This window comes from Dermacentor variabilis, chromosome 2 (genome assembly GCF_050947875.1).
Source record: "Dermacentor variabilis isolate Ectoservices chromosome 2, ASM5094787v1, whole genome shotgun sequence".
In the NCBI taxonomy this organism is placed as follows: Eukaryota; Metazoa; Arthropoda; class Arachnida; order Ixodida; family Ixodidae; genus Dermacentor; species Dermacentor variabilis.
Genome location: NC_134569.1, coordinates 76,697,044 through 76,715,281, shown reverse-complemented (window position 1 = coordinate 76,715,281; position 18,238 = coordinate 76,697,044). Strand labels below are relative to the sequence as shown.

General features: G+C 46.2%; 1 protein-coding gene across 1 annotated transcript in view; it reads left to right on the top strand.

Moving 5' to 3' along the window:
* Window positions 1-18,238, top strand: part of Fs(2)Ket (Importin subunit beta Fs(2)Ket) — an 82,965-nt gene that overhangs the window by 22,759 nt on the left and 41,968 nt on the right. The window contains exons 9-10 of the mRNA XM_075681017.1: window positions 2,540-2,711; window positions 16,730-16,974. Coding sequence (XP_075537132.1) covers window positions 2,540-2,711; window positions 16,730-16,974 — 417 coding nt within the window. The remainder of the gene's footprint in view (window positions 1-2,539; window positions 2,712-16,729; window positions 16,975-18,238) is intronic.

Here is an 18,238-nt window from a genome sequence, read left to right as displayed (position 1 = left end):
CCGCCCGCTGATCATCGGCAATGCACGACGTTGCCGTTGAAAAGAAAGCGCATGGCTATAGATTTGGAAGCTAAGTGCTTCAAACCGATCAGGCAATTGTCGTGAACGTGCTTGCATCGGATAGGAACAGTGACGATGGAAGCGATGACGCGGTAGGCAGGCTGTCTCAGCATTGTCCTCGCATGAGGCGTGGCAGATATTCAGTCCCTTCGGTGCCTTATTTTCCCTAGGAAGCTTCCGCTGCACTAGGTGGAGCACCTTGGATGTCGGCAAGCTTCACATAAAGCATGCAAGGCTGGCTGACGTGGGTTTTCTCGTGCAAGCTACTGAGAAGTGTGTGACGAGGTGCTTGTGGCAATCTCGCCTCAGTGTTTATTCATCATTTTTCAAACTGACAGGCTGCCGCGGCAGCCTTCTAGCATTTTCTAAATGGCCCTTTTTGGGGCCACAAAAGCGATGCCTTGGCGGAGCTCGCATTTCGCTTGCCACCCGTGACCCCTCTTTGCAGTTGTTATATCAGTGCCATTCTTCAACGCCAACGGCCATGACTTGATACACGCGATCGGAGTGCTCGGGAACCTCTCTGCCATTATAGTTTTCTCACAACAGCTCTGCTTTCCTCCTATTCTGATTTTTTCATGCAACCCGGTTATAACCATTACCAGTTTTACAGATCCGCTTAAACAGTAGTTTCGTTTTAAATGTAAAGTCAAATCCCTGACTTAGTGGCCATTGAACTTAATGCATTTTGTATCCGCACAAACCGTACCAGCTTATTGTGTATGTATCGGTTAACACGTAGGTTCCCACTTTTCATTGCGCAATGATGGCATTGCGTCGTCCCTGTTTGGCGACCCGGCACAACAACAAGCCTCAGAGATCAGAACGGCCTCCAAGGGCCCAGTGCATTCGCATGTGAAGCCATATCAATATCATTTCGGCGCTGTGCCAGAGAGCGTTGTGGCGTCGTGCAACCTAGGACTCGCGTCATGCCAAAGCTCTGATTAAAACGCCGTGTGCTCAGCAAAGAAGAAAATTGGACATCGTTCAAGCTATCGAAAGTGGTACGAAGAAGTCAGTGCTGGCACAGATCTACCATTGACTACGGTGTGTGGAATTTGGGATGCGAAGAAGTTGCTCGGCAACGCTGCTGCGACCGCGAAGAGATGTCGGCTACGAGGTTCAACTTTTCGCCATCATTGCCTCTGTTGTTGCGGAAGTGTCGCCTAACGACAGTGGTGGCGACGATTCATAAGAGACAGCACAGGCGATTCAGGCCCGACAGTGGCAGAAGCTGCGTGTTACATTAGCCTCATGAATGAAATCGTCGCGACGAGAACAGCACCCCACAGTGAAAAAGGCGCCCCGCGACTTCTGCAGTGCTACCGTGCCCATGCACCGAGAATATGCAATGCCAACGAGGAATCTGCCATGCGAGTGTTTGCGGAGAAAAGGGCACTGGCTGAAAAGCTGGCTCGCAGCTATGGTAAGTTTGGGGCCGTGACAGCGACAAGTAATACGATGAAGAGGGCTGTTGTGTTTGCTCGTCGTCTACAAGTCAAACCCCATGCAAGCGACAATTTTGAGCAACATCTTCCTGGTGTTGCTCGTATGAGGGCAGCAAATGTGCGTCGAAACCAGCGTGATGAGTGCTTGATTATGTATATTTTACTGTAACAAGCAGCATAAAATATTTCTGAAGGTCTTGCAGTTGGTTCTTATACTTGCATGTATAAAAATCCAATTGTTTGCTCGTTCCATGTGACAGTCAGTAGTATTTGAGTGATGTGCATCCTGTTCTGGCTTTGCGCTTTTGGCTAGTTGCTCATAGCACTACCAAGCGATGAGCGACGAATTCTAGAATTCCAGAACCGAGCGATTGAGCGACAAGACCGAGCAATCTGTTCAAGCGATGGCCCGTTTCGTCGTTCGTCGCCGTTGCACACAAAATCGCTCTCGCGGTGTTTAGCCTTCAAGCAAAAATAACTTTTATCACATTAAGTGAATAAATACTGCATGGTTTTGCCCTTTCATCGCACTATTTCTGAGTTCCGTTTTTGACAGGTAAGTGGGCGAACTCATGCTATTTTGCCTAAGCGATACTGCCGTTTAGTACATACTTTTTTCGAGCTCCGGGCAGCTACGCTTTAATGAGGTTTCACTGTAACAAGGAATTTTTGTGGCACTTGAAGTGTGTTGTTCAACTGTATAGGATAACTAGGCGTATTAGTGAATATGCAAGTGGCCAGGAGATGCAGGATACAAAGATGACATGCAAAAGCACTGTGTGCCGCCTTTGTGTCTGGCTTGTAATGTCTGCTTGCAAATTGAGTTCTTCTAGGCCATTTGCAAGAACCTGAGCTACAGGTGCTGTTTGACTTGCTTAGTGTATGTGAAAGTGTGGCAGTTCCAAGGAAACTAGCGTACAGTAAATTGTATAATGTCATTCCTTTATGGACTAAATTGCTGCTGCTTTGGTTTCAGAGATGCAGACATGTAACAAGAACTGCACTGTGGTTCCTTTTGTTTGCTGTTGTAGGAGGAGCATGATGATGAGGATGACTGGAACCCATGCAAAGCAGCCGGTGTCTGCCTCATGCTGATGGCCAGCTGTTGTGAAGATGACATGATTTCCCACAGTCTGCCTTTTGTACGGGAGCACATCAAACATCCCGATTGGAGGTATCGAGACGCTGCAGTCATGACTTTCGGTGAGTCGTTTTTCCCCAGGATTGTGTTCGTTTGGGCTGGTTGGCACATGGCTTATTCTGAAAATATAATGTGAAGGTAGGACTTGGAGGGCAAGAAGCGGACGCAACGAAGGGCCGAGCTAGCAGCCATTGCTTTAATGTTTGTTAGGTCCTTTTGTGCAAAATGAAGTGCATGAAGAAACTGCCAACTTTAGCCTCATTCTTTTCGTCAACGGGCAACCCTATGCTCCTCCGAACTCGCTCGGCAACGGGCATCACTATCGAAATAAAGTTTAGTTGTTTTGTTCACCTCAAACGAAGCAGTCGGTTCTTTTTTGACCTGCCATAATTTCCTCAATATTTGGTGCCGAAACCCGGGAGAAACGATCGAACTTACCATTGAGGCAACGAGGTCAACAGACGTCAACAGCGCAACAAGCTCGGGGAAAACCAGCAACGATCCTAGGGCAGAAAAACGGTCGACGAGGCGCGCCTTCAACAACAAGGCCTAGGGACGCCGCACCCAACCGAAACTGACACCATGACTCAAGCCCCATAGCGATAAGCGAACTCTAAACATTGATGCTACGATGGAACGGCTCAAACTGAAAAGAAGTGCATTGAGAACTCAAGTGACTAAACTGATTTCTGAAGTGGACTTATTCTTGGAGAGTCATGCAGACGAAGGAGCTCTTAAGGGGGGACGCGGGTCTTGAAACGGCAAAAAATCACAAAAAAGTCGATTTTCGGAAAAGTGCATTTTCGCTACGTTTATACATTCAAGAATCCCTCCGCGAAATCTAGAAGCTAAATTTAATCGGAAAATAATAAAAAATCGCGCTTAAAGGGGCCAGGGTGAACGCGAAATCAGCAAAATTTGGTCAAAAATGTTCAAACTTCGCGCAGTCACCATTTGCGAACGCGGTGGCCGATGGCCGCCATCTTGCGCTTGTTTTGAAGCTGTTTTCTTTGTGCGCATTTTGCACCAGTTCAAAATGGCGTCGGTGAAGGGAAACCGACGCTATCGCATCATTTCTGGAGGATGCGTCCGTGCCGCCGATTGGCCAAAGCGCGCACACCCCCCGCACGCCTCGCTCCTATTGGTCCGGTGCTCGTCGGCGCGCGCTCGACCGCTCACGCGGCTCGCTACGTTTGTTTATCTCTGGTTTCATCGCGCCGCTGTCTACGTTTGTTCAGCCGCTTGCTTCGCGACGTTTGATAAGATGCTCATTTCGCTGCCCGAATGGCTGGAAAAGATTGTCGTCTCAAGGCTACTACGCGTGAAGCGGCTGTGGAATGCGCGACGGAAGGCGGCTAGGCCTGTCATACTCGCGGAGTTGCCGGTTGCTGGTCTGCCTGGACATTCTACCGGATCGAGTTCCGAGCTGCAAACTGGCACGTCTAGCGTCAACACTTTGTCCGCCCACGCCACGCGTGTTGGCACAGATCGTGCAGGCACCGTTTCCTTCACGACTGAAGAAAGTAGCGAGCGCGCAGTGAGCGCCGGAAAACGTCCGGAGCGCCGGACCTTCGAAGTGCGAACTCCAGCAAGAAGCGAGAAGCCTCTTTGAGCGCAAGGAAGCTGGCCAAAATGCGGCAAAAAGATGGGATGTATCCAGATTATGCCCCTGGTGAATTTCCTTGAGATTTTATTGGTATGTTCTCAATAAAGATGTTGCAGAATGTTTTTCCTTGATTTCTCAAAACAACAATACCGACAGACTTCCTATTTTGGAGGTAAAATAGCTTCTGTCCTATTTCAGCTATCAACATAATTTTTTTTTTGCCAGAAAGATAAATGTATGCAGTAAGCAATATGCACCTTTTCAAAGCAGCACTCTTCTCAAAAAGTTTTTGAAATGGGTCACATGCTTGACATGTCAAGATAGCATTTTTTTCTCACAACTTTGATGAACTCTAACTCTTGCTCAGATTAGCCTAGAACATTGAATAATACCTTATGGCACTCCCTGAACATCCTAGATAGTCTTTATACTCAAATTACTGTGTTAGGGTCTTCTGTTTAGATGCTAATTTTCCTCCAAACAAAGGACTCAGCTTATACAATGTATTTAGAGTATATCAGAAACTACTTATCCTGTGGCAAAATTAATTATATTTTTAGAATCTGCATATTAAAATACACAAAGTGTGAAAATTTCGTTCAGATCTGTCCACAAATAAAAAAGTTGTATTTCAAGTGTAGCCTCCCCCCTTAATGTATTGTCTGCGAGGCTTAGCGCCCTCCAAATACAGCTAAACGAGGTGGACGCCGCAATCGAGCCCTTCGTGCAAGACCATGACGCAGAGCAAAATTATGTGCGGACCATAGAATACAATGACCGTATCGTCACACACATGGCAAAACTCTGCCAAGAAGCAGAAAAAGATCTGCTAACAAAACAAGCAGAAATGGCGGCGACGCGGGCGTAGACTGACAGCCCTCCAGCGGGGGCGAAGTGCAAAGTGAAACTGCCGAAGCTCGAGTTACAACGATTTAGCGGCGCTGCCACCGAGTGGCGATCCTTCTGGGAGCGGTTCGAGCAAGCGGTGCACGGAAACGATGGCCTCTCCAACGCGGAGAAGTTTTTGTACTTGCGATCGGTGCTTTCGGCAAAAGCCGCAGCGGCCATTGCCGGCATTCAAGTGACGGGCAAATTACACCACTGTCATCAAACTTCTGAAAGAGTGCTTCGGTCGACAAGGCGTGCTGATTCAAGAACACCTGACTCAGTTACTCGAATTGCCACCGGTACAGAACGAAAAGGAGCACATCGGCCTACATCGACTCTATGACCACCTGCAACGCAATATCACTGGTCTCACGGCGCTCGGAGTCAAGACAGACAGTTACGGCGCCCTGCCCTCCTCCGCACTCCTGCGAATGCTGCCAACCGATCTTGTTGTCGGATACCATAAGGGACTTTCCACTGCAAGCAAAGATGACGCGATCAGCATCAAGAGTTTGCAAGCTTTTCTTAAAACAGAAGTAGAGAGCCGGGAAAAGGCACTGCAACCTCGTAATCTTGCAGCCAGAGAATCAGAACATTGAGACAAAGAAAAGAGCAAACCTCAAAGAGTGTCAGCAGCTTCTCTTTTTTCTGCGGGTGCTTCGAAGCAGTCCGACCCATGTGCATTCTGTGCTGCAAAAGATCATGCGACTCAAAATTGTCAGCCGAAGATCTCATTGGATGAAAAGAAGAAAAGGCTCACTGCAGCTGGCCGGTGCTTCCGATGCTGCATAAAAGGGCACACTTCAAGGGAATGCTGCAACAAAAGAATAAAATGCGAGGAATGTGGCAGAAGACATCTGACTCAGATGTGTGACCCGACATGGAAGCCACCCGAGAATAAAGCCACAGAGTTGCACTCTTGCACAGAAAAGAAATCTGAAAAGGTACCAACTGTGCGGCTCCAAACCGCTCAAGTATGGGCAGAGGGATGAAGAAGAGCGCTCACTCGTCTACTCTTTGACGGAGGTAGCCAACGAAGCTTTGTCACTAAAAGACTTTCACGGGAACTGCAACTAGAGGTTGTAGGTGAAGAGGACATCACAATCTATCTATTCGGAGGAGCAGGAAACATTATCAAAGAGAAGCGCAGAAGATTAAAAATCGCCGAATGGGCTCCGAAACGTCGGGCTAATAAAATTCAGCTATTTGGTTGGAGTCAGTCTCAAGTCCTAGTTGCGGTAAATACCGAATTTGGCTGGACTCTACTAGGAGCGATTCCCAGCAGTAGCTCAGCTGCCTACTGCTCAACCGTGGCAGTGCTTCGTGCCGGAGTGTTCGCCGACACAACCAGCTTGTCCAAGGAGCTTAAATCGTTCTGGGAACTTGAGAGCATTGGAATTATCGATTCTTGTGCCCAAACGAACGAAGAAAGCGAAGAAGTCATGAGCACATTTTCGGCATCGGTAGAGAAAATGGACAAGCGCTATGAGGTAGCACTGCCCTGGAAACCCTTGAACATGCAACTCGCCGACAACAAAGCTGTTGCAAAGAAGCGCTTGACTAACCTGACGAAGAAGTTGCTGAAAGATGAGACGACACTGTCAAGTATGATGAGGCTATCCGTCAGTACCTGGAACAAGGGTTCGCAGAACGACTTCCATCGCAAGAAAGCAACAATGATGTAAGCAGATTATACTACATGCCTCATCGGGCAGTTTTTTAGCCTGACAGCCTTTCGACCAAGATTAGAGTCGTCTTTGACGCATCTTCTCACGATGCAGGTTGTATATCTCTGAACGAAGCCCTAGAACCAGGACCGAACTTGAATCCAGATTTACTTAAGGTATTGCTGAACTTCAGAATTCATCGTATTGGATTAAGTGCAGACATTGAAAAAGCATTTCTGCAAATTTCGGTGGAACTGGCGGATCGCGATGCCCTCTGATTTCTCTGGTATGCACATTTTCCAACGAAGAAAGACCCAGAACCTCCTATTGAAGTCTAGAGAATGACACGTGTCCCTTTTGGCGTGACAAGTAGTCCATTCCTCCTCGCAGCCACCGTGCGCCACCATCTCTCCATGACAGGAGATTATCCAGAAATAAGAAAAACCATCAGTGAGAGCCTTTACGTGGATGACCTCATAACGGGAGTGAACACAGTGGAGGAGGCTACAGATTTCTACCGAGGGGCACTAGATGTCATGAATCGAGCAAGCATGACACTGCGTAAGTGGAACTCAAATTCCAAGAAGCTGCAACAGCTTTTCAACAACGAAGGAACCGGATGCGCCCTTGGCTACGTGGAATGTCCAACAAGTGTCTCACGGGTCCTCGGACTTGTATGGGACAGGGACAAAGATCATCTAGCATTTTCCATGGAGGCCATCTTAGATTTCCTAGACCGAAACAACAACACCAAACGATTAATTCTTCAGGCATCGGCTCGTATATATGACCCACTTGGTCTCATTTCTCCGGTCACAGTTACAACCAAGTTGATGTTTCAAACACTCTGGGAATTGGGTATTGAGTGGGACGCCCCTCTGCCTGAAGAAGTCAAAGCAGGTTGGATGCAGTGGCACACCCAGCTACACCATTTAATGGACATAACGGTAGCTTACCCAACGATAGCTGGAATAAAGTACACGTCTTTACAGATGCCAGCCCCAAAGCTTACGGCGCAGTTGTATATTTGCGCATCTCCGGGTTCAAGGAAGCAAAGGTTACTCTGGTCCTCTCAAAGTCTCGAGCAGCACCAATTAAGAGAATTTCCCTTCCAAGACTGGAATTGATGGGCATGGTAATAGGTGCTGGACTGAGGGAATATTTGGAGAGGTCACTCAGCCTTCCAATAGCCAAATGGTATCTGTGGATTGATTCATCTATTGCGCTGCATTGGGTTCGAGGTCCCGCCTAACAATGGAAACCCTTTGTTGCCAACAGAGTGTTGGAAATTCAGCAGCGATCGGATCCAGACATCTCGAATCACTGTTCTGGGATCGAAAATCCCGCAGACCTTTTGACAAGGGGAGTCACACCTCAGGCACTCAAGTCGACCTGACTTTGGTGGAATGGACCTGCTTGGCTTTCGAAACCATCTACTTGCTGGCCAAGGCATGAAGGCACTGCTGACATGATCATCGCAGAGGAGGAAAGAAGAACGCTTCGCGTTCACAACGTGACTGTACAGGAATCTGTCTTCCCTCTGCAGAAATATGGCTCCCTTTCTAGACTGGTTCAAGTGACAGCCTGGTTTTTACGATTTTTCCACAACGTCAGGCACCCCGGCCAAAAATACGAGGGACCTATTAGACAGAGGAAGTTAAAAAGGCTCATACTTGTTTGATTCTTCAAGTACAATTCGAGGCCTTCCAAGAGGAACTCCAGTGTCTTCGCTGCTCGACACGCATGCCAAGCGATTCCCAGATATGTGGTCTCAGCGTCATCAACGACGATGATGGAGTGCTAAGAGTGGGAGGAAGGCTCAGTGCAGCCGAGTTGTCCTACAACGTGAAGCATCCTGTTATCCTACTGTCGAGACAACCCTTCGCAGAGCTAACGATCAGCGCAGCCCACCGCCGTCTCCTGCATGCTGGCGCACTGGAGACTCTTACCGAATTGAGGGAAATGTACTGGATCGTGCGGGGAAGGCAAATGGTGAAAAAGGTGCTTAAGAAATGTGCGACTTGCAACCGTTTCAACAGCCGAGCTGCTATTGAGCCAGTCGCTCCTCTGCCTCGTGAGAGGGTGACACAAGCTCCACTCTTTGATGTTACCGGTGTAGATTTTGCTGGCCCACTGAACACAAAGGATCAAGGAAATAACCGGAAGTCTTACATCGTTATTTTCACATGTGCAGTGACCAGAGCAATTAACCTTGAATTGATGACCGACATGTCCACTTCAAACTTCCTGATGGCATTCCGAAGATTTATCTCGAGAAGAGGAGTTTGCCGAGTGATCTTTTCTGACAACGCCAGGACATTCCAGCGCGCTTCTAAGGATCTAAGGCAACAATGGATAACAATTAGAGGAGAAGAAATTCACAACTTCTTCACAAGCCACCAGATCCGCTGGAAATTTATAGCTGAGAAAGCTGCTTGGTGGGGAGGATTCTGGGAAAAAATGGTTCGGTCCGTGAAAACATCGTTGAAGAAGGTCTTGGGAAACAGCTACTGCAACTTCGAGGAGCTCACGACAATCCTAACTGAAATCGAAGCTGTCATCAACTCTAGACCCTTGCCCTACGTCTACACGGAGGCGAGCGAACCTGAACCTCTAGCACCATCGCACTTTCTAGTGGGAAAGCGACTGACCACTCTTCCTGACAGTGGTTCCACTGCAGAGGTGGCTCAGACACCTGGTCAACTCGCTCGTCGCTGGCACTACCGACAAAGGATGGTCGACCAATTTTGGCGTCGCTGGCAAAAGGAGTATCTGACGAGTCTCCAGTCAGCACATTTCGCTGTTCCAAATTCGTCAAGCGCACTGAAGAAAGGAACTCTCGTTTTAGCCTATGAACACTATCTACCGAGGCAGCTCTGGAAAACTGGACAAGTGGCAGAAGTGCTTCTCGGACGAGATGGAAGAATCAGAGCTTGCATGGTGCGCATGCCTAATGGAACCACATTGAAAAGACCGATTCAACTGTTGTACCCAATGGAATACATGGACGAATGACCTGAAGCTCATTCCAGGGGGAGTATGAAGAAACTGCCAACTTTAGCCTCATTCTTTTCGTCAATGGGTAACCCTGTGCTCCTCCGAACTCGCTCGGCAACAGGCATCACTATCGAAATAAAGTTTAGTTGTTTTGTTCACCTCAAACGAAGCAGTCGGTTCTTTTTTGACCTACCATAATTTCCTCAGTGCATGTGCGCTGTTGCGCGTGTTTGATGGAGCATTGTGATCCTTTCTTTCTTCTTGCATGTGCATTTCATTTTGCCGAAAAGAAGGGGCAATAAAACAAATTAGTTATTCTATTCGCATTATTGGAAGACTATCCATTATTTTAAAGGTTTAAAATCTGGAGTGGGGACTTACAATTGAAACCAAAGCATGGTACCACCAATAAATGCAATACAAACAAGACGTTAATTATGCTACAGCAAGGTTACAATTTTATCTTTATTTATGGCTATACCTGTAGCATTCGGCTATTTTGCGAGCATGTTCGGAAGGTTTTTTTTTTTTTTTTTTAGTTTTTAACTTTTATTGCGCACTCGGCAAGTGAATAGGTGTCCCCGATATGAAGTGGGATGCTTACCGAAGTGGGATGCTAAGCACACCGCATACATCACTGAAACACGTGATCGCTTCCTGCGGGAGATGCGTGACATAATTGTGCAAAAAGTCCATTCTTTGCTTTGGAAGCCGGGATGCCCAAGACAAACATCAAAGCCAGCAGGGCTTAGGCATCGAAGTTAATGAAGAGTGCGGATTTCTCTCTGCGTTGACATAGCAGTGTGTCAGAAGCCACCTGCCACATGTGAGGAGAAAGCCCTCGCCTTGCATAGGCACTTTTTCAAGCTCCACAACTTGTAGAAATATTCGATTAGCCAGATCAGCAATGCGGATCGGACTCCCGTCTATTTCAACATGACAAGCAACAAGACGATAAGCATGAAGGGAGCTCGTAGGATGAAACTCCTCACAACCGAAAATGAAAAGCTTCGGTTTACTGTCATGCTGTTATGCTTGGCGGATGGAATGAAACCCCACCCATACATTGTCTTCAAACAAAATCAGTGTGATCGGAAGTGTTCCCCAAAGGTGTAGTTTACGAGTCCATGAGAAGGGCTACATGACATGGTGGTCAAAAGTTATTGCCTAGTGTAGCTTACAGGCATGGAAATGCAGTGCCAAAACACTAATTTCAAATGAAGTTGACAAATTTAGCAGGATGCGCATGTTCAGTGGCAACCACACAGACATAGACATGTGTTGTGTAGCGCTTAGCCCTGCAATCCAAGCCAAAGCAATCCGTTTCGGCGTTGGCGTATTTGGAGTGTGGTTGCGTTTGGTGGCATAATTGTAATAGGGCCACAAGAAAATGAAAACCATTTTATGCTATACTAAAATGTTGTGTGTTTGCGTATACGCGGACCTGCTAAAGATCAGGTGAACTGCCGTTAATTTTATGGGGCAGGCAGGGATGAATGCCGCGCTGTTGGTACATTGGTACCTATTGGTACATTTGCGTCGATGAATGGGTGTGCATGTGACATTCTAAATCTATTTCGTCTGGTGACTAGGTTGATAGTGCGGCACACCAACAAACAACCTGCTTGCTTTCATGAAACTTCTGGTTCACAAATATCTAATGGCAACCACAATTGCCGTTCAAATTTGCACTCGGCCTACACTATTTTCTACCCGGCCACACCACACAAGATCGGGCTCTTGCCACCGCCGAAAGCAAGCCAAGGATATAAAATTTCCTGTGTAGTCATAACCTTAGTGGCCAAATTGTGGTCATAATAAACGTTCAGCGAAACTGCAAACCTCCAAAATTGCGTTTGCAGCAACGGTGTTCACGACGTGACTTGCGCAGATAATCCAAAAATTTTAATAAACCATAGTTTGGCGAATGAAATATCAGTTGCCGTTTTACGGCTTTATGGAGGCTGTGGCGGAACCACGAATAAGCTTGAATAATCGAGCCTATTCAAAATATTGGACTATGACGCATCTGGAAAGCCCGTTAACATTTTTATCCCTTTATTATTTTCAAAAATATCTTTGGGCTTTTTCTCCGCCAGCGATGTGGAATACTGGCAAACTTGCAATGACCAGTACGTCACATTACATTTATTCTGCGGTATTCTGCTATGTTAACTGAAGGTCGCCAAGAATTAAAAATTACCTGAAGCCGCTATGCGAATGGAGTTCACTGTACCTTCGTGGCTGTCGTTCATGGTGGCCACTGTGAATATTTCTCGTTCATTGTGCACGAATGCGTTTAATTAGCCAAATGTTTAGATTTAACTAATCGACAAGATGTCACTGAAAATGTTCTGGATTATGTTTATAAATGACCGATAACAGCATTCAAAACAACCTAGGATTCGCGAGTAACCCATCGTGGTGGCATAGTGGCTTTGGTGTTGCGCTGCATTTTGATGGTGCAGAATGCAAAAACACTCGTGTACTGTGCATTTGGTGCACTTTAAAAAACCCCAGGTAGTCAATAATTAACCTGGAGTCCCCCACTATGGTGGGCCTCATAATTATATCGTGGTTTTGACACATAAAACCCCAGAGTTTAACTTTAATTTAATTCGTTAATACATTTTTTACTGAGAAAGAAAGCCCATGAAATAGAAAATAAAATAATAATAATAATAATAATAAAGAAAGCCACTGCCCACCAAAGGTTGCATCAATTTTTACGCAAACCTCGTGAAATAGGGTCACTGGGAAAGAGCGGCCGCGCATCTTCAGTCTCCATTAAAACTGAAGTAGCACAATTTTATAGCAGTTCGCTCTTCCGAGCCGTTACAAGGCCATGGCCCAGGTCTTTACATACGTAATATACACAATGCACTGATGACGACGTTTAGGTCTGAGACCACTTTATTACCTGCGGAGACGCGTTGTCACGTGGCCTTTTTAAAAATATCTTTTTTTCTTTTGTTGGAAAGAAAGATCACACAAAAATTAGATTACTATATACGCTGCTATCGGTCATTTCTCAGCGCATTCCGCGAGCATTGGCATTTTATTGGATAAGTAAGGTAGTAAACATTAGTTCGGTAAGATTAAATATTAGTTGCTTGTTTACAATGAAAAAAAAAAAAGAAAAACTCTATTAACCCTTGCCTATCAACATAGAGTGAGCACTGTTCATGGAAAGCCTCCGGTTTTTTTCTTGGCCACATTTAGTAGGCACATCCAATATGTAAGTTAATAGTGGTTACTTAGAAACCTGTATGATTTTCCTTTGTAGCTTCATGTTACAGTCACTTGGAGGACAATTTTTCCATCATGAATTTTGCTCGGCTTGTGGGCTTCAACAGAACTGATCTGCCATAAATGAATACAGTCGAGCCCACTTATAACGATACCGGGATTAACAATATATTTGTTTTAACAATGAGAAGCTGCTGCAGTGTCAACTTTTGCAAGTTTTCCATGGTGAAATAACCCGCTTACTATAATGCCCCGATGCTGTATTATCGGTTATAACGATTAAACCTGGCTGCTGAGTGTCCAAGCCGAAAGGTAGTGAAATGTGAAATCCTTGAAAAGAAAAAAAAAAAAACAAGAAATTCGAGCCACTGCACGGTGGGCCACTGCTCCAACAGCCGCCGCACTCTCATTTTCTAGCCATCTCCGTGCAGCTCTCTCCCGTCGCCCTTCCACGCCTCTGAACACGAATAGGCTGCGCCCATAGCTCTGCGCCGCCCCACCCTCCGAAACAAGAATGGACCGCGCCAACTGCGCCGCAAGCAGATTGCTCTCATGTTGCTCGCTGGCTCCTCATTCAGCACAGTTCTGCAAACAGTGTAATCGCTCGTGTTCATCTTTGTTGGTTGCGTCGAAGTCGTTCCTGGCCATGCAGTTTCTCAGCCTCGCTTGACTTGCCGTCGAAAATGATAATGGCTGATCTGCCCGCTGATCATCGGCAATGCACGACGTTGCTGGTGAAAAGAAAGCGCATGGCTATAGATTTGGAAACAAAGTGCTTCTAACAGATGAGACAAACTTCATGGACGTGCTTGCATCAGATAGCGACGGTGACGACGGCAGCGATGACGTGATAGGGCAGGCTGCCTCAACGTTGTCCTCACCGGAGGCCCACCAGATGATTCAGTCCCTCTGGGGTTTCGTTCTTGCGAGGAACCTTCTGCTGCACTACGTGGAACAGTTGGATGCCTTGGAGAAGGATGTTGGCAAGCTTCACATAAAGGATCAAGGCTGACGGACATTCGCTTTTTTCGTGCAAGCCAGTGAGAAGTACATGGCAAGATGCTTGTGGTGAGATCCTTGTGGCGATCTCTCCTCAGTGTTTTTCTGGATTTCTCAAGCTGACAGGCTGCCGTGGCAACCTTCTCTCAAATTTTAAAAGGCCCCTTTTGGGGCCACCAATGCGATGCCTCAGCGGTGCTCGCACATCGCTTGCCACTTGTGACAGCTCTTTGCAGTTGTTATAGCAGTGCCATTCTTTAACGCCCACAGCCGCGGCTTGTTACACGCGATCGGGGCGCCCAGGAAGCAGTTTAACGAGTAAACACAATCAGCAGCCTGATGGAGAAAGGTGGTGGGTTAGAGGTACTGGCTTCACCACCATCAGTTTTTTCACATCAGCTCTGCCATTCCCCTATTTTTTTTTTTTTCATGCAACACAGTTATAACAATTATCGATTATAACAATGGAATTGTTGTGGCACTTAAATATTGTTATATAACAAGTGGTTTCGCCTGTATTGTTCTGCAAAGCAAAATAAGGAACAACTTTTCTTCGTATGCCTGTATTTCACTCATATCTACATTTACCAAGCTGCTCCAGAATGCATATTTACTACTCTAAAACGGACAATTCATGCTCCAAACCTGCTCCAATGTTTCTGCGTCAGCGTGAACAAGCCTTTTAAGGACCTGCTCTGAGTGGCTTGCAGTGTAAGGTCACCAACTTAGGCAACTGCATGTGTCGGAAGAGCCTCCCTGACAGCTTTGTTTGGTTGGGTGTGTTGCAGCTGGGCGGCTCTTCTACACAATGTCATGGCGTGGTGGTTTGCGAAATGTGGATTTTTGCTGGTTGACTACGTGCTGTGGTACCGTAGCAGCGATGAAGATGGTAGCACTAGTGAGGATGAGTAGTTCACTGATGATGCCAATGACTACTAAATCTTCACTGTAAAATACAGTAATACCTTGTTAACTCGAAGTAGTAAAAAGTGGAAGAAATTTCTAGATAAGTGCATCTTCAAGATAAGCAAAGTTGTGGAAATTGCAGTGAAAAGTCGAGTTTTTTCTTTCACCACTAATGACCAGTTTTTCAACGAGAGCGTCTAAACGGGCTCTTTGTAAAGGTTTCAAAGAAAAAATAAAAACATACCAGAGATGATAACCAGCTCTTTTTTTCAGCACTGCCATCTTATTCTGTGCATGAACGCTGTGCAAGGCTGGTCTATTTCGCGATAGCCCTTGAACCTAGAAAGGCGTCTTCAAGCCGCTTCGGACATCGCATGAGCCGACGGTTTCCTGCCACTGCACACGAAGCAGGTTTCTTGCTTTGGCTGACGTTGGCACCTCTCGAGGTCTTTCGTCGTCACTGCCTTCACTGTCCCCTCCGCTTGCACCCATTCCAGCGATTTCGGCGACAGTACGTTCACCGGGTACATCCTGCCCGCATAGCACATACTCATGAATGCTCGCGTCGCTTTCTGTGGCACTGTTCACGGCAAGTCCGTGCCGCGTGCATAGCGTACCCAAGCGACGTGAATGCGTACGCGCCATGCAGGCAGGATGTATCGGAACACATACGCCAAGTGCGTTTTTATTCCCCATCGCGTAAAATGAAAAAAATCCTTGTCACGTGCGTTGTGTAGAATAAAATTAAAACGGAAATCGCACCTCTGATGGTAAATCACGTGTGATGCACAAAGCGAACAAAACTGCGTCTAGCGTGCTATTTTGCAGGTCTGCTTCTACATACGTCTCTCCCGTCACATGACGTGCCACATGGTTGCTTGGCAAAGTTATGTATGCCGCTAGGTTCCGACTTGACATTCGGAGAAAACGTCCTCTAAGTGGTAGGCATGGTAGCCTCACACGAAGCTTGTTAAACGTTCCGGCGGCGGAGTTCATGTTCCACTCTCGGACAAGATTTAGAGATATCTGCAATTTGGCCAAAAATACTTTGAGATAAAGGGCAATGAATACACGCCACGTATAGGCAAATGGTTCGGTGCCACGAAAAATTTCTCGAAATGTGCAAGTTATTACTCTACGCCTGTAGGAATCGCCCCCCCCCCCCCCGCCTTTTCTTTCCCCTCAAACGTGTGACATGGAGGGAGGGGGTCAACTTACAATCGTGTAAATACCGTAGTTAAGCTCTTTGTTGTGTCTACTTCTTGCCATTCGTCTCTCATCTTTGCACTTTTCCTTCAGATAATTGTTTTATTCCTATGCGTAAGAGAAGCCAATGTGCAGTAAAACCATTATGTTGAGTTCGCTTAAAACAAATTGCTTATATATTTGCGGTTCTGTTCATCTGAACAGTTGTATTTAGTGTAATTGCCCTCAAAACAGCCTAGAAATGGTTGGATCAAGTGCATTTTATAAGCTAAAATAACACAGATGGTTTTTTTATTTGTCTTATTAAGACCTTCAATTACACTTCACCAATGAGTGCATTTATGTTTTGCCAGGCTGTTCATGCAATTGCCACCTGCATAGCCTTTTCTTTCTCTCCCTGAGCACTTTTCCCTATATAGAGGCATGCTTGTAGTGTAAATGTCTGTCTAGAACTTTCAGTTTTGACATAACTTAGCAGGGCAGCTGGCAGAATCTTTGCCAAATTGTTGTAGGGTTCTATGTTATCGTGGTCTGACACTGCGCTCCCTTTGTGCATGCCCAGGCTGCTTACTGGAAGGACCTGACCCAGCCATCTTGAAGCCTCTCGTGGAGCAAGCGATGCCCACGCTCATTGAGCTTATGTGTGACCAAAGTGTGGTGGTGCGTGACACAGTGGCCTGGACTATTGGACGTGTCTGTGAGATTATTCCCGAGGCAGTGGTTGCCGAGAACTACCTGGGTCCTCTGCTTCAGGCATTGGTGAAAGGACTGGGTGCAGAACCTCGAGTTGCAGCCAATGTGTGCTGGGTAGGTCTTGTGATGCAATTACAGCCACTATAGCTGTGTTCTACAAGGAAGCTCCTCCTCCCTTCCATAAAAGATACTTGTGCTAAACTCGCGGCTTGCATGTAATGATGGAGACGCATTGTTTCTCGTGTACGCTTGCAACGCTGTTTCACTTATGTGTAAGTGCTCTTAAAGTTTTACACCGTCTGCCGTCTAAACTTGTTATTTTTGCTCAGTTGGGTTGCACAGAAACAGATCAAAATAATGAACAAGGCGCAACGCACTGTTCTTTGTTGCAACATTTTCTTTTGTCCTTCATTGCTGCGCGGCACTTGGCATTAAAGTAGCACTGGCAAAAAATTGTGCTAGAGAGAGCATCAGAAAAAGGTTGGAGATGCCTAATTGCAGCTGAAGACGGTTAAATTTGGAAAGCACTACAATACGTGAGCTTGACATCGTTCTTAATACAGTGATGGAAGTGTTCTGCCAAACTCCACCAGGAAGAAATTGCTGCGCCATATTGTTTATTGCAGGTATTGAGCCACGCCTGTGCAGGCATGCACCTCCTCCGAATAATTGCGGATAAAGAATCAATCAGTGGCACTTTGGTGTTTGCCCATCTCGCAGCGTGATATGCGTTGTGTGTGATCATGAAGCGCACAACTTTGTTACTTTGGAGCTTTCTGCCTGCACCATTTTGTTTAGTAAGTGCAGTGAACTGTCGGCGCTGAAATGCATGAGCATGTCATAGGCAGGGCCCAGCCCTCTTCTCCCCTTCCGGATCCACCAGTGTATATGCAGAATGTGGTGGTGCCATGGGGAAATCCGAATAATCGGAGCAGGTACAAAATATCAATCTGCAATTTACACATTGCAGCAGGACTGATGCTGTGGCTAATTAACCCGATATGCACTTTTTTTTTAAATTATCATTATCATCATTATTATTACTATTATGTTTTTTGTTGTTGTTGCTGCCTATTTGTCACTCTGTGCAATTCCGTGTCACATGATTCCTTGCTACTACAAGAGCTATATATTTGCGGTTGCTTTGCGATCCATCAGTGGTAGCTACACATTTTTTTTATTAGTGTTTTACATTCGGTGTATGTAGTTTAGGAATAATTATTTTATGTAATTATAATGACGTATGACTGTGAGAACAGCTGCCTGGCGTGCCTTTTTCATGGTCACTTACCGGTTTCAAGTGTGTACGGTAGATTTTGCTATGACTAGGCAGCTTGAACATGTAAAAAATATTTGCAAGAACGGGACAAGAAGGTAG